General features: G+C 37.6%; 1 protein-coding gene across 10 annotated transcripts in view; it reads left to right on the top strand.

The window, feature by feature from the left end:
* LOC127438763 (R3H domain-containing protein 1-like) overlaps positions 1-25,302 on the top strand; it is a 54,341-nt gene that overhangs the window by 1,307 nt on the left and 27,732 nt on the right. For 2 of the 10 annotated variants that reach the window (XM_051694595.1, XM_051694590.1), the window contains exons 1-5: positions 14,510-14,693; positions 19,804-20,000; positions 20,247-20,460; positions 23,001-23,036; positions 24,173-24,259. In XM_051694595.1, the coding sequence (XP_051550555.1) occupies positions 20,278-20,460; positions 23,001-23,036; positions 24,173-24,259 (306 nt within the window). In that variant the 5' untranslated portion in view covers positions 14,510-14,693; positions 19,804-20,000; positions 20,247-20,277. Of the gene's footprint in view, positions 1-14,504; positions 14,700-19,803; positions 20,001-20,229; positions 20,461-23,000; positions 23,037-24,172; positions 24,260-25,302 lie in introns of those variants that run through there. The other 8 variants (XM_051694599.1, XM_051694598.1, XM_051694600.1 and 5 more) reach the window with 7 other exon arrangements.

Here is a 25,302-nt window from a genome sequence, read left to right as displayed (position 1 = left end):
GTATCCATATTGGGACATCCGCAACAAAATAAGGTACTTCAGTTAATACAGAAAAAAAAAACATACACTGGTGGCCAGAAGTTTGGAATAATGTACAGATTTTGCTCTTATGGACAGAAATTGGTACTTTTATTCACTAAAGTGGCATTCAACTGATCACAATGTATAGTCAGGACATTAATAACATGAAAAATTACTATTACAATTTGAATTTTTTTTTCGAACTTCTTAAACTACTTCAAATAGTTCTCCTCAAAAAAATCCTCCACGTGCAGCAATGACAGTTTTGCAGATCCTTGACATTCTAGCTGTCAGTTTGTCCAGATACTCAAGTGACATTTCACCCCACACTTCCTGTAGCACTTGCCATAGATGTGGCTGTCTTGTCGGGCACTTCTCACGCACCTTACAGTCTAGCTGATCCCACAAAAGCTCAATGGGGTTAAGATCCATAACACTCTTTTCCAATTATCTGTTGTCCAATGTCTGTGTTTCTTTGCCCACTCTAACCTTTTCTTTTTGTTTTTCTGTTTCAAAAGTGGCTTTTTCTTTGCAATTCTTCCCATAAGGCCTGCACCCCTGAGTCTTCTCTTTACTGTTGTACATGAAACTGGTGTTGAGCGGGTAGAATTCAATGAAGCTGTCAGCTGAGGACATGTGAGGCGTCTATTTCTCAAACTAGAGACTCTGATGTACTTATCCTCTTGTTTAGTTGTACATCTGGGCCTTCCACATCTCTTTCTGTCCTTGTTAGAGCCAGTTGTCCTTTGTCTTTGAAGACTGTAGTGTACACCTTTGTATGAAATCTTCAGTTTTTGGCAATTTCAAGCATTGTATAGCCTTCATTCCTCAAAACAATGATTGACTGAAGAGTTTCTAGAGAAAGCGGTTTCTTTTTTGCCATTTTTGACCTAATATTGACCTTAAGACATGCCAGTCTATTGCATTTACATTTACATTTATGCATTTGGCAGACGCTTTTATCCAAAGCGACTTACAATGCCCTTATTATAGGGACAATCCCCCTGGAGCAACCTGGAGTTAAGTGCCTTGCTCAAGGACACAATGGTGGTGGCTGTGGGGATTGAACCAACAACCTTTTGCAACGTTTTGCTTACCAGTTCAGTGCTTTAGTCCACTACGCCACCACCACTCGTTGCACAGTATTGCATACTGTGGCAACTCAAAAACAAACACAAAGACAATGTTAAGCTTCATTTAATGAACCAAATAGCTTTCAACTGTGTTTGATATAATGGCAAGTGATTTTCTAGAACCAAATGATCAATTCAGCATGATTACTCAAGGATAAGGTGTTGGAGTGATGGCTGCTGTCTAGATTTGATCAAAAATGACTTTTTTCAAATAGTGATGGTGCTGTTTTTTACATCAGTAATGTCCTGACTATACTTTGTGATCAGTTGAATGCCACTTTGGTGAATTAAAGTACCAATTTCCTTCCAAAACAGCCAAATCTGTACATTATTCCAAACTTTTGGCCGCAAGTGTATATATAAAAAATAAAGTCATACAATTACATACAAGAGATGATCAATTGTTTGATGACAACTCATTGCCTTGTGGAATGAGGGAAACACTACAGTGACAATTTGTTATCTCTACAATAGTCAAGCAAGTCGTTCAATCCAAAATACTTAAATACCCACGACAGGAGAGTACTGTATGTGCTAGAGCTGCACGATTAATCGTTAAAAGATCATGCAAAAAAGCATCTCGATTCTAAATGACAACGATTCTGCAATCTATATTAATGTTCCAGTGGCATGCATTTGTAAGGTGGTCAAATTTAAAAGCAAAATTCACTTCAAGATGCGTTTTTAATTGTTGATAAACTTTATATGGCATCTACAAAACAGCGCTTATGCACGAAATGCTGAATAAACTAAAACACAATGGCCAAAGATGTTTGTCCAGCACAGTGTTTTACAAACTGAAGGGTGTAGCCATGATTAGCTAGGAGTGTGACATAATCTCTGTTCAGTTCAATATTTTAATAGCCACCGATGCTGCAAAAATACCGGCATTACCAAGATCTGACTAAATTTGCTACCCGTGCACTGTTTGATCACAGCCGGCTGCTTTCAAACACTCGTGTGTGTCTGCCCGTGCACTTGTCTTGTGATGAATGCAGCACTCCTGCACGAGACTCTGCAATGTTTTTAATCAAAATACCCCTCTTTAGGTGATATTAATGTAAACACAGCTGTTAATGTATAAGCAGATGGGACAAATTCTTCAAAATGTTAGATATATGCGATGTCTAAATGTATATAAGCTGCATGCTGTCTGTTATAGGCATTCAGGCATTCTTACTGCATCAAATCAGTATTAATGTAGATCTATTACACAGTAAAGAGTGTCAAGTATTTAAGTAGTTTCATTTTGCATTAAATTACCTTTTTTAATGTTTTATATTATAATTTTTTAAATGTTTAATTGCTACTGTTGCTGAAAAACTTAAAGCACTGTTTACTCAGTTCTCTATTTAATTATTGGCTCTTGAATAATTCCTTTACAAGCTTGAAGCAAGTTTTACAAGAGAAACACTGAAGGCCTCATTGTTTTAATTTAAATTGTTAATATTTATATAAAAAAAAACTTTTGTAAAATAACAGTTTTATTGCATATTTGATTACAAGTGCAATACCAAGTTAATATAGAACTGTTAATGAAGCTTTTTTCTGCTCGTTTTGCTTTTTATTTGGCATGTGAGAAACAGGTTTAATTGTTTTTGTATTTATTATGCAGGGTTTTTTTTTTTTTTTTGCAATAATCACAAGGTGCTGTTTGGTTTATAATGTATTCGTTGCACCCACTTGTGGACTTAGGACATTTTAAATTTATATATTTGATTTACAACTTTATTGCATTTTTGCATAGATTGAAGCAGAGAACATTTGTTCAGAACCTCTAGTAAATTGTTACTTTGTTTAATACCCTTATGTCCAGGTTTTGTAAATCACTGATATAAGCATTTTTCATAAGAATCATGAGAGAATCGTGATCTTTATTCTAAGTAAAAAATCATGATTCTTAATTTATCCAGAATTGTGCAGCTCTAGTATGTGCCATCCATATTTTTTCTTGGCTACATCTTTCACAGTTGTATTGAAAAATTCTGTTACAGTTTACTGTGATAATTGTTAGTAAGGGTGTTGATGTGAAGATGTGAAAAGCCTTGTAGTTGATGTCGGTGCAGCAGGACAGGCGTTTTCTCTTTGCCTTGTCAGCGCTGTTTAGAAAATCAACTGCCGTCAGTCATTTAGTTCAGGATAATGGTCTGATTATATATATATATATATATATATATATATATTAACTATGTCTGTTAAATCTGTTCTCATCATAAAAGGGTCTGCAATGGCTTTCAGATATTTGCTGCAATACCAGCATTACTAAACAGGATTTCAAGAGCCCTGCGCTGAGTACAGTACATTACATTTTCCCATTAGGGTAGTTGTTTGCACCTATAATTGCTGCCAGTGTGTGTTAGTGTGTATATATATATATATATATGTGATACACCGATATATTGGTTTTACTGATTAATTATTGCCAATAGTTGCTTTTTGGAACTATCTGTTATCTGCAAAAATCAATGCCGATAATTTTATTTTTCCATTGTGGTCCTCTGTGGCTGGCGCTGGAGGATTCTACAGTTAAAACAGCTTTGTTCTGCAGTATAACAGCGGCCTTTAGAGGTAATAAACATGATAGGTTTTATATATATATATATATATATATATATATATATATATATATATATATATATATATATAAAACCTAATTCAAAACCCATCATGTGCTCCAGTGTTTCTCAACTGGTGGGTCGCAGGTCTATTCGGACTGGGTCATGGACAGCAAGGAAAGAACAATGCCATGGTTCTCCCATTGAAGATTTTTCTGCGGCAGCCCAAGTGATAGCCTATTTAGGACTGCCGAGGCAAATTTCATTATAATCTCCCATTCAGCTAAAGGCTGCTCATCTGCACTGCAAAATGTTCGCGGTGCAATTAAAGCTTTTGCGCGAGTGTAACGGAATCAATTGCGCTTATGATCTGCTCTGCTCTCTGGCACGTGCGTGCAACAACCGGGCTTCCTTCGATATTGTGGCGTGCAGACCTCAAAACTGATGTGACTCATTTCAATTCTAGTGAGACTCGACTTGACCCAAAATGCCAGACAGCACTGATTAGGAAAAGAGCAACACTGTGCTATGCGCTAATTTATTTATTTATTTTTTTCATTACACATCACCTTTACAAAATTGTTTCAGGATTTTACATGAGTAAAAGCAACTGTTATATTTTGAAAAAAATGTATAGTTTCATATGAAATAATCTTTAGGTAGAATCTATTAAACGGTATCGGCTCCGATACTGACGTTTTTAGACGAATCGGGTATCAGTCTGACGAGTCCGATCCAAATCCGATACTGTGTGTCAGTCATGTTCGTTACTGTCAAGCCCCAAAAATGACTTAAAAGAACCATAAAAATACAAAGTAGTTCATATGACACTTGCATTTTATTCAAAGCCACTTGAAGACATGAGATATCTCTGTGAATCGCAAAAGGCTATGTTTAATAAGTAAATATATTATAAATCTCAAATTCTTGAATAAGATACTTAAAAGTACACATTGACACCAGCATTTTTATCTTTAAATCATTTCGTAGAGTGTTCCAATCACAGGGGACAGCATACCGAAAAGCTTGTTTCCCTAATTCCATTCAAACAAATGGAACTGCAAGGGTATAGAAATTCTGAGAACATAAGGAATACTTTACAGCAATTTTCTGTTGGTAGGAGAACAGAGATATGATGGCAATAAGCCCAAAATGTATTTATAGATGAACAGATACCAATGCTTTAGTCTACGTGTGGGCAATGAGTGCCAAGTGACCCTATTATACAACTCACAATGAAGAGTATTAAAGTTACAATTTGTTATAAATCTAAGTGTACCATGATAAATAGTGTCTAATGAATGTAAAAGATAGGATACAAAACATCTCCATAGCTGAGACTAGTTTTTTTTGCATCAAATGAAAAACAAGACTTATTTCTGAAGAATAAACTTTAGGGAGTTTTGTCCCTAACTGATTTACATGAGACTTAAAAGATAATGATTCATCAAGTATAAAACCCAAGATATTTATATTCACATACAGACTCTATTGTAGTACCCTGCAAAGTGTGAAGAGATGCTAGATTTGTTGTTGATTTCTTTGAGTTTGAGAAAAACATGGCTTTAGTTTTATCAGCATTTAAAACAAGTTTTAAGCTATAAAGCCTTTGTTGCACAACATCAAATGCAGACTGTAGCCGACACACAGCTTGATGTATAGTGGGAGCACAACAATTAATAAGTGTCGTCGCCATAGAAATGAAAACTACAATTTATAATATCAAAATCAAGGCAATTAATATAAATAGTAAAAAGTAGTGGCCCCAGAACAGACCCCTGAGTAACACCCTTGGTGATCTGTAAAGGTGCAGATGAGTGTCCTTCCGTTCGCACCCATTGTGTTGTATCATTTAAATAGTTTGCAAACCAAGATATAGTGTTATCAGATAGTCCTATATTTTTAAGTCTAAGTTTCAATATTTCATGATCGACAGTATCGAAGACTTTTGTTAAATCGATAAAAAGGGATGCACAATGATATCCTTTATCAAGGGCCATGATGATGTCATTCAGCACCTTCATAGCAGCTGTAGTGGTACTGTGTTTTTTCCTAAAGCCTGACTGGCTAACAGATAAAATATTATTTTCAGATAAATACAAAGACAGTTGTTCACTGATAAGAGTTTCTAAAACCTTTGAAAGAACGCAGAGTTTAGAAATGGGTCTATAGTTATCCAATTTAGTAGGATCACCACCTTTTAACAAAGGAATAATAAAGGCAGATTTCCACATCTTTGGGATTTCATTTGAGTATAAGGAAAGATTAAAGATATACGTTAATGGAGGAGAAATTAAGTCAGCTGCTAATTTTATAAATAAAGGTTCTAATTGATCTGGACCAGCTGACTTATTTGTATCTAGTAATTTGAGAGCTGTTTGAACCTCATGGTTGGAAAATTGTCAAAAACAAAAATTAAGATTTATTAGACGTCTCTCTCCATAGTCAATATCTGATTTCATATCAGTGATTTTAAGTGCCTGAAATAGAGATCCAGCATCAACAAAGTGCTCACTAAAACAATTTTAAAAAGCATTTGTTCCTTATCCGAAATTTTGGTGAGGTTGTCCATTATACATGGTGGAAGCACTGTAGTCTTTTTAATGCCAGATAAGGAATCAGTATTTTTCCAAAATGTAATTGAATTTAAATAAACCAATGTTGTTTCAGTAAGGAAATATTCAGCTTTAGCTTTTATAATCGCTACTGTACATTTATTTCGTAATTGTCTAAAATAGAGCCAATCTGATTGAAGATCAGAGTGCCTAGCCCTGGCTAATGCAACATCATGCTCATAAAGCAAATTAGATCATGTTGATGAGAACCAGGGATTGTCCCGACCTTTATCTCTCTATTTTTTAAATGGAGCATGCTTATTGATAATGGTAGTAAACTGATCATAAAAATATTTCCAGGCACACTCAACATATGGTATCAGAAATGTCTTCTCCAAATCAAACCGAGCAAGATCGTGAAAAAAGCCTTGTTCACTAAATTGAGACATGCATCGTCTAAAGAGAATACGAGGTTTTATTTTGGGTAACTTTGCGTTTCTAACTGTAGCGACAGCACAATGGTCACTTATATCGTGTGCATAAACAGATGCTATTGAATAATTATGTGGAGCATTTGTAAAAATAAGATCAATAAGTGATGATTTTTCTGGATTTTTTAAGTTAAGTCTGGTAGTTGTATTTACTAATTGCGAAATATTAAAGGTGTCACAGAATAATTTAATTTCATCAGACAATGGCTGCAGTCAGTTCCAGTTAAAATCACCAATTAAAACGATTTCCTTAAAGTTTAGTGATGACAAAAGAGCCATTAAAGATGAAAAAGCATCGCTGCTGACGGAGGATAATAAAAAATACTTTGAGAAAACTACACTAAGTGCAAGAAGTTCAAATTGTTTAGAGATCGATTTGGATAACAGCATAGTAACATCATATCTATTTTTTATATAAATGGCTATCCCACCTCCTCTTTTTGGGCGATCAGTCCTAAATACATTATAACCATCAATATCAATGTCCTTCTCTAAAACAGAGTTATTAAGCCAAGACTCGGAAATTACCAAAACAACAGTATCAGAATTTTTTACCCATATACGCACCATATCCATATTAGGAAGCAAACTTCGTACATTAAGATGAATAAATCCTAAACCAGATCTAGACTTAAAATCTGCAGGAGTAGGGAAAGAAGTGGTAATGTTTTGGAAAGTTGAAAACATTTTGCAAAGAAAACTGGCTTATTTTCTACGGAAGACTTAGACTGGAATTACTGTTAACTTTGCTGCTGCTTTATCCAGTAGAATAGTTAACAATACAATTTTTCTTAAGAGGCTATATATTTATATTGAATAGTGTGTAGTTAGAGGTTTGTGTTTCTTATAAAAGACCCCCAGTTAGTTCCACACAATAATGTAAAGATATTCTAAACTGATTATGCAAAAAAACAACAACACTGGTATCGGATACTGAGATTTCAGATAATTGAATCGGATCAGAAGAGCAAAAGTGGTATCTGTGCATCCCTAGTTTCAGCTAGTATTTTTTTCATGAATTCTATAATTTATTATTATTACTATTATTTAAGACTAGCTACTTTGACCTAACCATGGTAATGAGGAGCCTTTCCTCCTGTGTAATATGTATGTTCTGTTTGAATGATGTTTGAAATTAGAAACAAAAGGGATAATAATGGGCTCATATAAATAAATATGCTCTTCAATTTTTAAAAAGGCGGGAAAGAAAACTTATACTTGAAAACCATGAACAAAACTATGCAAGATAAAAGGAAATGTTACCCAGGATACATTAAATACAGGTTACGTTTTTACTGTGGTGGGCCGCCACTTGATTTCCAATGTAAAATCTGGGTCCCGAAGCAAAACCAGTTGAGAACCACCGTTGTAATGGTTTATGCATGAAATCTTGGGATTTTGGGTGGGAAAAAAACTGCATCTGGGATTTTATTCAGTTTGGACTCTTGGGTTTTTGCTCGTCATAGGAAAGAAAGACTAAGATCTTTTTTTTTTTTTTTTTAACATTCTATGACAAAAATACATTTTTTTTTTTTTTTCAGTGTAGATAGAATTGTGTGAATAAATGCTGAAAGTTTTGGCAGTCTGATCAAATAATGAGTCAGAAGAGGTTCATTTGACAAGTTAAGCGCATTGCATTGTAAAATACCGTATTCTGTGCAGTGTTCTTCAGTTGTAAACTGCACATTTTGCCAAAAATAGTAGGTCATCTGGATATTTTCTGTGTACAGAAAATGTGCATACTATGTACAGTATACATACTTGCTATATACAGCAGATCCGGACCTTTAACCACCAGCACCCCAACAATTAATTTTTTTGAACCTGTATCAGGTACCCAAACTTGCGGTGAAAACCGCTGACATTATGCATCGTCTTGTGCCAGAGTTCTTTTTGACCTTGCGATTGTTCAGCTGTTGTTCTTTTATTTATACATGTTTTAAATGCTCACACAGTGTATTGTTAGGCGTCCTGGTTTCCTGCGCCGCCGGCCTGTTTCTGTCACGCCGAATATTAATGTCGGTGCGCGGGAGGCGCTGCGGTAAGGAATGATCCATGAGCTCCCATCCGTACAAGCTCATCTGCATCACCACAGGAGGATTCTCACCTGCTTCCCACCCCCCAACCCCCTTTCCCCCAACATTCACCTGAGCCTCACTTTACTCAGCGCTGCATTCGTTCATTTCCCTTTTGTTCACACCGTTTGAATCTAGACGATGTGATTACTTTTATTTAATGATTTTTATGCTTTATAAAACCTTCCTGCCATACTGTATAATGTGTTCAGAATGGAATACTAACATACTGCAAACTGCACAGTATGTACTTTATACTATATATTTTTTGAATTGCATATGAAATGGTATGCAACAATGAATGTTTCATATGGTTGTATGTGAGTGGTGTCCAGTTGACATCGTGGCAACAAATATGGTTAGGCCTATCAATTTTTATTCTGATCAAATTATGAGTCAAGAAGATGGTAAAAGTTGCAGCTAACATCGGTACCCGTTCAAACTGGAAAAGGAAGGTCAAGTCAAGAGCACTGCATTGTGGGAGGCACCATGCTCCAGTTGAATACTGCACACTTTGGTAAATGGGTCATCTGGGTATTCTATATATATAGAAAATGAGCATACTATGCACACTATACATGCTCTATACTGCAGGAACAGTCAAATTATTAAAGTAGAATGCATATTATGGTAAATTTGTTTCATAACTATGCGTTAAAGATGCTTGTGCTCCACGTTCATCTAGTACGTACCAAAAAATCTAGTGCAGGGCTAATTTGGCTGAAGAACTAGAACTAGTTTTGTGATATGCAGTTGTACTGGTGTCCAAAAGTGGTAAAAATCACCTTGTTATGCATTTTCCAAGATTTGTTAACATCTGTAATGTTACCTGTTCACCATTTGAGCCCTGTTCACCCAATGAGTACCTTGAATCTAGAACAGCACTGCATTTTGTTTGCCATTTGTTACCGGCCTACTTTTAGCAAGGTGTTTTATTGCCTAGAGAGAGCCATCAGAAAGGATCTTGCATCCAGAATTCCACAACCCTCGTTGGCACATTTTTCTTGGACGTAACTGGGTCTTAGAGCTGCCCGAAGGTGTCACCTAGACCAGAGAAATGACCTTCGTGACCGGTCACCTTTAAATGTCAACACATTTTCTCATTTTGTTCTTACACGGCTGAAAAAGCCACCGGACAGCAAACCTTCTCTCTTCCAACCGTATTAGTGAGAATAATGACCAGCGCGGTGATTCATGGCACAGTGGTATTTTGGGTCGCTACTGAGTTATTGACCTGTTCCCTCTTACGGTAATCAGCGTGGAGCTGGACGTTTCACACTAATGAGATAATATTCAATACAAATTACTACTGCGCTTCCTCTCACTGCCTGTACTGGTTCATTAATCCATATCTTTTTCATTTATTCTAGTTTTTCTTTTTCTTGCGGAGGTAAAATTTCTTGGTCAAGCTATCCCCCTAAAGTGCTTACTAGGAGCCATTTACAAATTCCTTATCGCGTGGATATTCCCACCACGCTTACGGACACCAAATTGAATGTAAGCTGTTCACCCTATGCACCCTGTTCACTCAAAGAGTGATTAGTTGTGGTAATGGGCGAGACGATGTGATATTATATTGATGTCAGGTAGGTATTGATGCACGATCAGGAAATTTGAGGCCAATATGGGTCCGATCATCGATTTTTCTTTTTGAAGTGTCCATTGCTACACTTTAACAAGTAATAAGTTGCACTTATGTTTGTGCCCCACACTGTGAAATTACATTCAATTTACATTAATTGTGAAATGCTGACATTCATTTGAATTAAAAACAGTTATGAATAGTTCTGCTGTCACTATCAAATATCATATATCATTACATACTGGCAACCAGTAAACACCATGAGAGTACCACACACAGCTGAGATACGTTCAGAAATATATCTATGACAAGCTCCAAAACTAATTTAGTGAGAAATCATTAGTATCTATGATTTATTTACAGTCTTTGGTGTTTCATTGTAGCACAAAACACTAAGAAAACGGAGTGAAAACCGGGAGCCATTATTGAAGATTGAAGTTCTCACAAACTAGTGTTTGGATGATTGACTGATGAGAGATTGAGAGCACATGGGCACCGTGCATGTTGAAAGTGAAACTGAAAGCGTGCATGATTGCTCATATTGTCTCTATAGCTCCTCACACCGTCTGACTGTCGTGACGCGTGCAACATTACGGATACTCAGTTTTGTATTTGCATCTTTATTTGTTGTTTAAATCGTTTTTACGTCCGTTTGCTCCATGTCTAACTGTACAGCGAGTCATAATTACTACCACTATGACTCTTGAAAACGGGCACCTTAATATTCATACACATTTTTAAAACGAACCGGCATATTCATCTAAATTACAGCTTGTCTGAAAGTGTACATTTGCAAATGCATAGTTATTCCAGTTATATACTAGTGAAATATAATTCTTGAGTGAACATGAAGCCAGTTCTGTTCACACACTTTTTTTTCCCAACAAAGTATGTTGACCTGGAATTTGGAATTCACTATTCCACTATTCACTATTATATAATTAATTTATATAGCGCTTTTCACAATTAACATAAATTATTTAATACATATATAAAATGTAAGAAAGATATATACATTTAAATATATATATAATATATATTTAAAAATGTGTATATATATATATATATATATATATATATATATATATATATATATATATATATATACACATACATATATATATAATTTTAACATTTTTAAATATATACATTTTTAAAAAAAATTAGTGAATTTTTCTCTTCGGGTTTATACATCTAACATTATTCAAGCATAAGAAAGATACACTGTCAGCTTACTAAAAAGTAATTATTTTCCAGATAATATTTTAACCATTTATTTTGGCTTCAGTACAATGACAGTATAAAAGAAAATTATTTAATTTTGCAAACAAAAAAATCTTCATAATATAATGTTTACTAGTTTTATCACGCAGGGGGTCCCTCGCAAGGGGATAATCAAAGTTGGTGGTCCTTGCCACCAAAAAGTTTGAAAACTCCTGCTTTAGTGGGTCTCTTTTGTGTGCATTTTAGATGTGATAAATCAATTTAAATAATATTATAATTTTAAATAATAATAATAAAGTTATATTATACAGTACAATAATGCAGTTTCAGTCATAATTTCTCAACTTTAAAATGCTCTGGCTTTTATTTTGGCAGAACAATCCAGGAAGAACTTTGAGCTGCGCTAAAGACAGTAGCGCTTTACGAGCTATGCATGCCTGTGTCAACAGCATAGTATCATTTCTGTTAGCAGGTTTTAAAGCAACGTTTTCTGTTAAAAGTTTCAGCCTTTAAAACCAAAAATAGCATGTTTTGACATTTTCAGTGGCCGAAAATTCAGTGCAACCCTATTCGTTCTTTGACAGACTGGGCTTTAAAGTTTTCTACATGCTCTTTTTATCCGTTGTTTTCATTTTCATGAAAAATATATAGCGTTTACATCTGTAATGAACTTGACTTGGTTCATTAATCTACGTCTTTTTAATTTAGGGTAGTCGGGGGGGTGGGGGGGGTTTCAGTTGAGGTAACATTTCTTGGTCAAGGTATTAAAGCAATACATAGCACCATAAAGTGCTTATTAGATGCCGTCTGCTAATTCCGACCCTTATCCTGAGGCTATTCCCGCCTGCTCACGGACACCGTTGGGGGGAAAGCAGAATAAACGCGGCTGTCACATTTCCTCTGCAGGCGAACAGCATCTTGGGCTACAATTAGCCAGCAGTGGCAGCTCTCACCCCCTCTGGTCTTTTGTTATGCAAATGAGATGCATGTAATGCCCCGTTTAGCTGAAATTTTTGCAGATTTTCTCTTTCACTGAAAGGAGCAGTGGAAATGCTGGATGGTGAATGGGGAGTTTTACTTGACTGGCTTTGTGCAGCTGTCAGTGCGACTTCCTTTTTCTAAAACCAAAACGTGGTGGTTGTTGGCGCAGACAGTCACAATCATTTGAAAATTATAGTTCTTTTGTTAATTTGTAGTTTTGACTGCACATTTTGTGTAGTCTGGAACAGTGGTTCTCAACCTTTTTGACTCCGAGGCCCCACATTGTCCAAGACAATTATCAAAGCCCCAGAATCTAAAAGTGTCAATAGATTAAAATACTTATCATGATTAATTTTGTGATTCCAGATGTTTTAGGAACTGTCAGTTTACATGTTGTAGACCAACATCATGATTTTCAGCATTTAAATTAAGATAAGGCCCCCTAGTGGGTCCCAGACCCTTGGTTGAGAACCACTGTCTAGAAGCATGTTTGAACTGCCTTCCTAAACATCTTTTATGTACATCAAACCTATTGAGCATTCTACCTAGATAATATTTTTTGGGCATCGTATCTTGTGAGTTTCCTATCACAGCAGCAGTTTTGGGCATCTTACCTTGCAAGCTGCCTATCTAGACTGCAATTTTGGGTGGCTTATCTAGTGAGTTCACTACCTAAACAGCATTTTTGACATCAATCCTACTAGGCTGCAAACCTTGAAAGCTGGCTATCTGGACAGTAGCTTTGTGCATCGCACCTAGCAAGCTGCTTTTTTAGACTGCCCTTTTGGGTGGCATACCTAGTAAGTTCCCTTCCTAGACAGCTTTTTTTGGCATCATACCTTGTCAGTTGCCAGACAAGACTGCGTTTATGGGTGTCATACATAGGTAGCTGCCTGTCTTTGCATATTTGAGCATTGTATTTAGCAAGCCACCTACTTAGCATTTTTTGTCAGCACACCTAGTGTGCTGCTTACTTCGACAGCATATGTGGGCATCATATCTAGTGTGCTGCCGATCTCAACAGCAGTTTTGGGCTTCTTACCCAGCAAGCTGCCTATCTGGACAGCAGTTTTGGGCATCTCAACTAGCAAGCTGCCTATCTAGACTGCAATTTTGGGTGGCTTATCTAGTGAGTTCACTACCTAAACAGCATTTTTGACATTAATCCTATTAGGCTGCTTACCTATACAGCTTTTTGCCTAGCAAGTTTCCAGCCTAGACTGCATTTTTGGGTGTCATACCTAGTTATACTTGGACAATATTTTTGTGCATCAAACCTAAGCTGCCTACCTAGACTGCATATTTGGGCATTATATCTATCAAGCCACCTACATATATAGCATTTTTGGGCATCAGACTTAGTGGGCTGCCTACTGAGAAGACAGTCAAAGCTCTAACAACGAAGGTGACAATTTACATTAAGACCAACATTGCTTCGCACTGTACTGTGTGCTCGTTTTGTTGGTTTGGAATCTGGATTGTCGAAAAAAAAATCAGATGAATCCCATCAATCCAGGCTAAATGCCCAAGGGAACGTTACTTTAAGCAGGGTGTGTTTTTGACTGCGGCTCTGGGTTCGACTGGTAGCTTTTGTGCACTCTGGACAACTGAATAAGGTGGATTTGCAGTGCTGGCTTGATCCAACACTGACAGACTGTCCCACAGTGGCACTTCGCCACAGTTGTCCGTGGGGGTGTGTGTGTGTGTGTGTGTCTCTTTGCCATCTGACTCTCTCTCTGGTCCACAAGGGCCATCTGATTGGCTCTTGAGGGTGGAGCCCGGTTTAGTGCTGACATACTTCATCCAGCCCTCAGGGCATTCTGATTGGCTGAGGGAAGGATGACATCACAAAGGCCAGCTGTTGATTTGGCGGAGAGTGTGTGTGCATGAGAGAGAGAGAGAGAGGAGAATCAGGAAGGATTGCTGCTGCGATGGCTTTGGGCTGGTACGCGAGCGGGCTGCACTCAGACGGAGGAGAGCAGAGCTGCACAGAACGCGCTCCGTTTGATGGCACTCGGGCTGCTATGGAAACTAATGATGTGAGCCGAGATCCGGATCATGAACGCCGCCAGGCAGGTGTGTGTGAGTGACAATTCTTCAGCATGGAAAAACACATTTATTTGATTGCTGACGGTGGTTTTGTCATAGTTGAGTTTTTTATTGCTTGTTTTTTTAATTGGTGTGAACATAAAATAAAAAAATTTATTGCACCAAAAAACAGTTTTTTTTTTTTTTTTTTTTTTTTTTACATAATTATGTATGTTTCTTTTTGAATAAAAAGATTACTTTGGGGAAAACGTTTTGTCGTTTGAAAATTTGTTTTTAAATTACACTAGTAATGTTTGAGCTTTGTCTTCACATAAACATTCACAAATAGCTTAAATTAGCAATTCAATTAAACTTTACATTAACACAACTCATTAAAGAATCCAAATAGATCTAATTAATAATTTTTAGTACCACATTTTCCTAGGCTAACGTTAGACTCTTTCGACAGTGACGGTTACATTTAGGGTGACTCTAAATTTGTGTGTCAGCAAATTGCACTCCGTGCATGTTCGTGTGTGTGTGCGCACGCATTTGTGGTTTTTAATGACATTCACGTAATTGCTCCATTGTATAATTTGAAAATGTGCCCCAGGCTGCTATCAGCGTAAGCTGGGTGTTTGAGCATTTGCGTCAGTGTAAATTACGGCTGAAGGCATTCAGCTAATATCGTTAATGTGGCGAGTCGTGTAAATGAACTGATGAGGAGAGGAGAGAGATCACCCAACTGTGACAGCGGCCACACACTGAGAAAATGGATTGTAAAAAAAAAAAAAAAGAGTCAAAAACCATTAGCGATTCTTTTATCCAGAAATATGGATCATTTGCATTTTAGTCTAAAACAGGAGTGAAGTCTATGTAGCCTGAAGCCCAATGCAATGATGCGTTTCTTTTGTCAGGAGGGTAAGTGTTCATTGCTTTCTGAAATATGGTAATTAATAATTGATGATGGGAAATTATGGGTGGCCTTTAATGTCTTGGGCTACATGTAGTGGTCCAATAAAGACAGATAATGACAGTTGAGTACTTGAAAAGGTCAAAAAAGTTCAGTGGTCTCATTTATTATAAGACTAACTTGTTTGCTTGTCTTTTGTCTATATTTGGTGGTTGGCTGAAAGAAAATTGGATAAAAAAAATGTGAAAAACGTGTCATTGTTTGTCATTTCTGTTGGACTCTCTGCTGGTCCGTCTCCGTCCCAGAATCGGTTATTTCTGGCACTATGGCTATCTTAAAGTCTAGTCTGCTGCCTTTCCTAAACAGCAGTTTTGTGCATTGTGTGTGGTGAGTTGCCTACCTAGACAGTGTTTTTAGGTATCATAATTAGTGAGCTACCTGCCTAGACAACCTTTTTGACCATGTGCACTGCCCAGCTAGACATAATTTTTTGGCCATCATACCTAGACAGCATTTTGGGGGGCGTTATACCCAGAAGACTGCTTATGCAGACTGCATTTTTTTGGCATTGCACCTAGCCTACATAGCAGCTCTTTTTGGGCTTTTTATCTTGTGAGTTGCCTAGCTAAAAAGCATTTTTTGGCATTGTAATGGGTAAGCTTCCTATCTATATGGCAGATTTAGGCATTGAACCTAATGAGCAGTTGACCTAAAAAGCATTTATGTCCGTCATACCAAGTGCACTTACCTACCTAGACTCTTTTTTTTTGGGGGCGTAATACCTTGTGATCTGCATACCTAGGTGACATATTTATGCATCATACCTAGTGAGCTGCTTAGCATTTTTGGGCATTTTAAGTGCATTTAAAATCCGAACTCTTTTTTGAAATGCAAATTTGGATCTTCACCTCACCTCTGTGTTTTTACGTAAACTGCATGTTGGGGGAAAAGGTACAGCAGCACTGAGATTAGCCCGTGGCAAGAGAGATGCTTGGATATTTATGAACCGCTTTTGTCTCTGGTTCACTTCGTAGTGCATATTGTTTCTGCAAACAGTAGGTGTTTAAATCAATGTGTGGGCGGAAAAGCTCTCTCTCTCTCTCTCTCTCTCGAAAGTCGTAATTGTCCTTGAGAGCGTCACTTTCCATCAGCGTGTACGATTAGTTCTCTTGGTTGCCCGTCACCCTGCGACCCAGAACGGCTCATCCGTTTGCACAATTTAATGGCTTTGAAGAGCCGAAAGGCTTCTGATGCGAGACATTGGAGATAAAAGCTGGTTAAAAGAGGCACTTTATCCAGAATTCTCTCTCCCACTTTTGGTGCACAAGTGGGATAAAGGCAATGAAGTGTGCAAACTAGGGCTGGATGATATAGCCAAACAAATTAGATCTTGATATTTTTCAGTCATTTTACAATATTCAATATTTGTCTCTATTTATGTATTTGCTCAATGAGCAATAATTTCAATCAAGAAGCCATTTGGGTCAATGAGAATCAAAATATTTAATGAGTTTGAAAAAAATCTAGAAAAATCCCTACTTAAATACTGTTTATCGCAAGTCACGAATAAAGAAGATAGCGAGTCAGTCATAAAAAAAGTAATGGCCATATAAGAAGCAGTGAGACGTTCATGATGCTGCTTTATTTTATATTGTGAATATATCATGAATATATGTCATGAATATTCAGTTGCCCTGTCCTAACACACACACACACACACACACACACAGAAAGATAGCATGGCACAGTCGGAGATAATTCTGATGGACCGTCTGGCTGTTTGGATGACAGCTTGGGTATTTGTGTGTGTATATATGTGTGTGTGGTCATACCCACCTGTTCTTGTCATTGCTGCCACCTGTGTTACTGTCATAGCGTGTGTGATGCTAATCCCCTGAATTCTGATATGTGTGTTTGTGTGTCGCAGTATTCATCTTCTCTAATGGTTTTAGTAACCTGATCGCACTCACACTCTTAAAGTCTGAATTTCTGGCTGGACTGTACTGTGGTCAGATTTTACCGCAAGTGTGTTCTGACCCAGTACAAGCTGCTGGTTGTTGTCGTTAACAGGATTACAAAGATAAAGGTTAGGACCGTTTGACCTCGAGATTCAGGATGGCTCTTGACTTGGCACAGGCATCTAGTTTGGCAGTGCCAGGATTCAATGTTGTACCATCATGGAAGAGGTTATTGATGCCCAGGCAAACTCTGTTCCATATGTTCAGTTCAGACGGACAGCACATGGGCAAGAGTGAATGAATCCGACGTTGATGAAGGCTTGGATAGTGAATATTATTTAGGCTACAAGACATGCTGCATTAGGAGTGTGACCTAAGATATATTCATCAATTTCTTAACATATCAGTACAGCCCAAGTAGTATTCATTAACTAATTGTTCGTCATAGTAGTATTTGTAATTTCCCCACCCCATGTTAAGTATGTACTATGATGCTAATTGTTCATTATAGTAGGATTTTCACCACCCAAATTAAGTTGGTTCTGGAATACTAATTGTATATCATAGTAGGATTCGTAACATTGGCATCTGTAGTAAGTTTGTACTACTGATACTAATTGTTACGAATTTGTAATTTCACCACCTGTTTTGAGTTGTTACTACAGTACCAATACTAATCATTCGTTAAAGGATTTATTTTGGCACCCGTTTTGAGTTTGTACTACCCATACTAATCATTCATTTTAGGATTTGAAGTTTGAGCACCAGTTTTGAGTTGGTACTTCCGATACCAATCGCTCATAATGGTAGGATACGTAATTTCACCATCCAAATGGAATTGGTTCTCTGATAGTAATTTTCTTCATAGCAGGATTTGGAACACCACCACAATAGGCCTACTGAGTTTGTACTACCGATACTTATAACTTGTCATAGGATTTCTAATTTCGGCATCATTTTTGAGTTTGTACTACCGATACTTATTGTTCGTCATAGGGTTCCTAATGTCAGCACCCATTTTGAGTTGGTAATACCGATACTAATTGCTCGTCATAGTAGAGTTAGTCATTTCGCCATCCAAATGAAATTTGGTTCTAGGATTCATAATTTTGTATGTAATTATGTACTATGACGCTAACTGTTTGTCATGGTAGGATTCGTAATTTCAGCACACTTTTGAGTTTGTACTACCAAAATTAATTGCTCATTATAGTAGGATTTGCCATTTCACCTCAAAAATGAAGTTGGTACTGGAATACTAATTGTATGTCATAGTAGGATTCGTAACATCGCCACCTGTAGTAAGTTTGCACTACTGATACTAATTGTTCGTCTTGGGATTTGTATTTTAAGCACCTGTTTTGAGTTGGCACTACCAATACTAATCATTTGTTGAAGGATTCTTAATTTTGGCACCCATTTTGAGTTTGTACTACTGATACTAATCTCTGATAATAGTAAATTTGTCATTTCGCCACCCAAATGGAGTTAGTATTGCAATAGTAATCATGCGTCATTGTAGGATTTGTAATTTTGCCACACATTTTGCCTTCATACTAAATTCTTTTTCCACATGACTGGACACGGTATGATGTTACGAAGATACAACAGCATGACCTAAAATATTTATGTGCTAATTTTCAGCATACTACAATCTGTAAATTCATCTTGTGTGCACCAAATATAGTCGTTACTAACGATACTCTTGAACTAAACACACTGAAGTCACTTCCTTCATTATATCAGCAGTAGTTCTCTTGTCCGGCCAAATGTCCTTCACATGTCCAACTGAAAAAAAATTTAGTTTGATTTTTAAAATGTTTTTATTTTTTAAACCTTAGATACAATTGTTCATACTTTATATTATAGAGTGTAATTGGCCTAAAAATCTTTTCAGGAGTATTTTGCTCTCTCTCCTTAGTTAAGAGAATTTGGTCGAATTGTTATAATTATTGAATATTTAATTGAGGTCAGAGCAGTATTATTGGCAAGAATATTCAGCTCATTGAAATACTTTAGGTGAAATGCGGCAAAGGTTCAGCTTTAAATGCGAGTACTTCTTTTTGTATTGTAGTGTTCCTGTCTCTTTGCGGCACAGTCTGTTCTCAATATTCATGTCACCGTTTTGACACTTTTTCAGAATTGCTGCAGTATTTCAGCTCCCAAAATACCTTCCACTCTCTCTGTCACACGTTCAGCTTTTCTCATGGACGCTACTGTACCACTCATCCCTGACCTCTTGATCGCTCCGTATTTGACCCCTGACTTCTGTCCTCGTGTATGACAGGTGTTCGAGGGTGATGCGGAGGGTGTGTGTGAGCTGTGGCTTGGCGACCCGACCCGAGTACTGGTGACGGGGGTCATGGGACTGCTGCTGCCCCCTGTCCGTCTCTCAGTCCACCCCTCTGCCTCCGGAGGCCCCAGGGTCCTACGTTCCCCACGGTACCAGCCTAAACCAGCCTTGTCCAGAAAACAGCACAGACGGTAAACAGCATGACATCCTGCTGTATTTTTTCTACTTGTAGTTTCATAGATGCAAGTAAATTTACAATCCGAAGTAGTATTTTATTTTTTTTGTCACAGAAGTCCGTACTACTGATACTACAAAAACTATTCTTTTTATATTTTTACAATTTTGCCATAGACTTTGTGACTTCATGAAATCACTAGATGGAAGTCAACTCTATCATGTAGTTGACTAAATTACCTGTAGATCTTTCTCTCACTCAGGTGGTGATTTTCGGTCTTGCGTCTGAGGATAATGTCTGAGTCTTCTCTGGACACCAGAAGTTGTGACGTTATGAAGGTTCTGGAGAGTGCTGAGCCACACCCGGCTGACTCGCCTGCGACACATATCGAGCCCCAACACATGCCCCAGAACAACGGCACACACACTGCCCACCAGGAGTGTGCGACAGACCAAAGCTCCTCCCATCAAACTCAGGTAAAAATTGTGTTTTGGCTAATTGTACCCCAAGTGGTGCATTGTGGGTAGTATAGTTCAAAGCCAGCAGCATATGGAATTTGTGTAGAATTCATTATTTCTCCACCCATACTGAGTTGGCACTACCGGAACTAATCATTCGTCATGTTAGGATTCATAATTTCGCCACCTGGATTGAGTCCGTGCTACCATGCAAAGACTAACCGTTCATCATTGTAGAATTCGTAATTTCACCACCTGTGTTGAGTTGGTACTTTCATACTAATACTAATCGTTTGTCATGGTAAGAATCATAATTTCACCACTTTTATAGAGTACCGTACTAACACTAAACATTCGTCATGGTAGGATTCATAATTCCGCCACCTGTATTGAGTTGATGCTACCATACTAATACTGATCGTTCTGCATTGTAAAATTCGTAATTTCGCCACCTGTATTTATTTGGTACTACACTACTTATACTAATCGTTCGTTATTGTATGATTCATAATTGTGCCACCTCTATTAAGTTGGCACTACCTTTCTGATACTAATACTTAGTCATTTTATCATTCGTAATTTTGCCACCTGTATTGAGTTGATGCTACCATACTGATCGTTAGTCTTTGTAGAAATTTGCATTTAAAAAAAAAAAAATTTCACCCAATTTGGAATGCCCAATTCCCAGTGCGCTTTTATGTCCTCATGGTCGTGTAGTGACTCACCTCAATCCGGGTGGTGGAGGATGAATCCCAGTTGCCTCCACGTCTGAGACCATTAACCCACGCATCTTATCACGTGGCTTGTTAAGTGCGTTGCCACGGAGACATAGCGTGTGTGGAGGCTTCACGCCATCCACCGCAGCATCTGCGCTCAACTCACCACGCGCCCCACCAAGATCGAACCACATTATAGCGACCACGAGGAGGTTACCCCATGTGACTACCCTCCCTAGCAACCGGGCCAATTTGGTTGCTTAGCAGATCTGGCTGGAGTCACTCAGCACTCCCTGAGATTCGAACTAGCGAACTCCAGGGGTGGTAGCCAGCGTCTTTTAGCACTGAGCTACCCAGGCCCCCTTAGAAATCTGAATTTTTGTAGAAATCTGAATTTTGCCACCTGAATTGAGTACCTTACTGATAATAATCGTTCGTCATCGTTGGATTCGTAATTGTGCCACCTTTATTGAGTTTGCACTACTTTATTCATAGTAATTGTTTGTCATTGCTGAATTCGTAATTTCGTCACTTTTATTAAGTTGGCACTACCTTTCTGATAGTAATAGTTTGTCATTTTATAATTTGTAATTTCGCCACCCGTGTAGAGTACCGTACTGATACTGATCGTTCATCATTGTAGAATTTGTCATTTTGCCAACCGTATAGAGTACCGCACTGATACTAATTGTTCATCATTGTAGGATTCGTAATTGCGCCACCTCTGTTGAGTTTGCACTACCTTATTGGTAGTAATCGTTCTTCATTGCAGAATTCGTAATTTTGCCACCTGTATTGAGTTGGTGCTACCGTTGTGATAAAAAATCCAGAAAGATTTGAGATTGTATCCACTCGTTGCTTTTTTTATTTTTATTGGCAGCACGGTAAATTAGATGTTTATGGGGAAACACTTTTCTAAGTTAACCATTCTTGTTCCCCTCTATGGGATCACACGCACATTTACTTAATTGCTACTGAGTGGTCTACCGTTGCTGTGGCGTCCGGCATCCTAATGTCTCTACTTAAAGACAAAGATAGGCCAACAAGATGAGTAGAATCGGGCAAATCCTGAGCCTGTTCATGCTGGCATGTGATTGGCTGATGCCAGGAAAGAGAGGGAGGACAGTTAATCTGCACCTGAAATCCTGCTGGTTTATGTGCAAAACCTTGTGTGTGTGTGTGTGTGTGTGTGTGTGTGTGTGTGTGTGTGTGTGTGTGTGTGTGTGATGTGAGAGAGAGAGAGAGAGACTTTGCCACCATCTGCTCTTGGTGCATTGAGAAAGGGCTGTGGCCAGGTGCATTAAAACACATGCTGATATCAGCTCTTCTCTCTTTCTCCTCCTCTTTGTTCATTTTTCCTCACCCTCCTCCACAATTAGTTGCTTCAGTGGTGCACACACTTTGTTAAAGATATATTATCTGAAATAACATGTACTCATTACATTTTTACCTTTCTGCAAGAACCAGCATTTCATAAATTGTTACGTTGAAAGGTTTTAAACCTTTAAAAAGTCGACATGAGTAAAAATTTATTTTCTTAATATTCCTACTCTTATCGCGACTGATGCACCTTATTCTGAAGAAAAAAAATATCCGTCTTTGTAATCTTTTATTAAAATGTTAGAACTTGCTTGGCATCTAAAATGACTATTCCCGGTCCAGTCAATTCCAGATGAATAAAATCAGGTCCCAACCTAGATTTATTTGTTCTCTAACACTGTTTTACTCAAAAATGTCTGATTACAAATTAAAATGAGTTGCGAATGCAGTTACATGTTGACTTTAATATCATGACTGTCCAAACGTGGCCTCATTTTCTCCATTCTCTCTGATTAATGACAGCTCGGCCAATCAGCAACGAGTATTAAACGTTCCAAGGTACAGTATTGCAACCGCATGAGTATGTAACAAAGTTGGTTTCAATTTATTGTTTGTTTGTTTTTTGATTGCCTGCACGCTGTGTTCTGTGTACAAATAGTGCGAGAGTTTGTCAGTGCTTTGTGGGAACTGATAATGGAATAAAAGCCACTGCGTGTGTCGGTAAATTTAAATGCATTTTGTGGGTGATGCTGGGGTTTGCTAGACGAAAGCGCACATTCTGACAGTTTTCCCACTTGCTGCCGAATTCTGTTCTCATTATCGGATTAAAGGTATGTTCCGGGTTCAATACAAATTCATTTGTGGTAAGTTATGTCCAATTTTACAACTGCGTTGCCATGATGATATTGGGCTGTAAACCCTAAAACAACCATAAAAATAAAGATTTAAACAAACAAAAGAATTAATGTAAGTTTCTGCCTTTTAAGCCCTCCAAAAATTGGCCTCGAATTGGCCTGTTACCTCGATTTTTGTTTTTTAAGAATAGGAGAGACGAGTCAAAATTATATTTTTTGTTGTAATCAACATAATGGCGCAAATGTTGTAGATTGAGTTTAACTTGTATTGAACCCAGAATATTCCTTTAACATTGCATTTTGAACAGCAGAACGTGTGAGCTATTATTTAATTTTTGTTCAGTGTGCATTAAAACAAAGTGCGGTTTTATGTTGCGGTACTTGTTTTGATATTGCCTGCGAATGATCGTCTTTTGAGTTTTTTATTTTTGTTAAAAATAGTAGCGATTTGCATTTAGATGCGTGCTCGATTTTCTTTCAAATTGCTTATTTTACTTGTTGAGAGTGTGCCGATGATTGCTTTTGCCATTTATTTATTTGTTTGATGTTAGTGCCTGATTCTTCTTTCTGATGCCAAAGTCTTCTTTCAACTGAGATTTTCAGACTTTCAGGGGTTTTAAATCTATTTATGTAACAAAAGCAATCACTCTAATAAACATGCCTCCAATTAACGATCTTAACACATAGCCCTCCCTGAGCTCTGAATATTCTCCTGAAATGTTCGCTTTTTGCGTGTGAAATGGTGGATGTATATTTTTAGTTGCTGTGGTAATGCATTTCTGGATGATATTTTGCGAATGAGTGCCAGTCGTTTTGGTAACCATGGTTACTCTCCTCCAGTCCAACGGCAAGTTAAAGTTAGTACGCAGCTTGGCGGTGTGCGAGGAGCCATCTCCGCCCCCGCTCGGAGAACTGCCACACGAACAGGTAAATGCAGCTAAAACCCGAAAGTGAGTTTGTGGGTGGGCATGTTTGGAATGGCTTCAACCTATTATGTTTGAAAGAAAGTAGTATGCAGTATGTATCCTCTGCACAGTATGCAAATTTTCTAAATACATAGTGTATCCAGATGATTCTACTTTTGACACAATGTGCAGTATACAGCCAGAGCACACTCGACTCTCCATTTCCATTGTAATGAATGAAACTGAAAATGAAAATTTTAATCTGTATTTAATCATTTGATTAAACTAAAGTTTGCATTAAATTGTTTTTACACAAAAGATATAAGACAAGCTTGAACTAAAAATGTTGAATATCCGCATTTATTTCTGACATTATAACTAGACGATAAAAATAGTTATACAAAATGTTTTACACAAAATTGAACTCTTAGTTATATAGACGCTTGTGTGTGTTTCAAGTCATCTTTCTGTGTACGTTTAATAGAGCTATGAGTTTTTGAAGGTGTGTGTGTGTGTGTGTGTGTGTGTGTGTGTGTGCGCATGCATCCCCAATGCAGGATTGCATTCATCCATCATCTATACCAAATACAATTTAACTGTCTCAGCTGCCGAGCTCAGTGGATTGCTATAATTGCCTGTTCTTATCCAAACCCCATTTTTGTTCTATTTATTAGGTTAGCGTGCAGCTTAGAGGCACTATTAGGAAACCAGAGCTCGCCGCAGGCAGTCAACACCATCAGCTCTTTGTATCTGAGGCTGCAACTTTTTGCGCGTTTTCTTTTTTTTTTTTTTTTTTTTTTGGTTGTTGGGCAGGTTAGTAATGCTGAAGCGCGAAAGACGTTTTTATGGAAAAGGGGTGTGGGATACAATAATATATTGATATATTGTGTTTCTTTGTCTCACGATATTGCAACGATACTTAAGTGTGCAATTTTTAGCATCACAAAACAAAAATAATGATCGTTCCAAGCAGGTTTGCTGGACACTCCCCTAGTCTGCCATTGTTAAGTTCGAAAGTGAATCAAATAGCATGAGAGAGTTTGAAACTCCGATTCAGTCTCTCTC

Source organism: Myxocyprinus asiaticus, chromosome 50, assembly GCF_019703515.2.
Source record: "Myxocyprinus asiaticus isolate MX2 ecotype Aquarium Trade chromosome 50, UBuf_Myxa_2, whole genome shotgun sequence".
Lineage (NCBI taxonomy): Eukaryota > Metazoa > Chordata > Actinopteri > Cypriniformes > Catostomidae > Myxocyprinus > Myxocyprinus asiaticus.
This window is presented reverse-complemented; position numbering and strand designations above follow the sequence as displayed.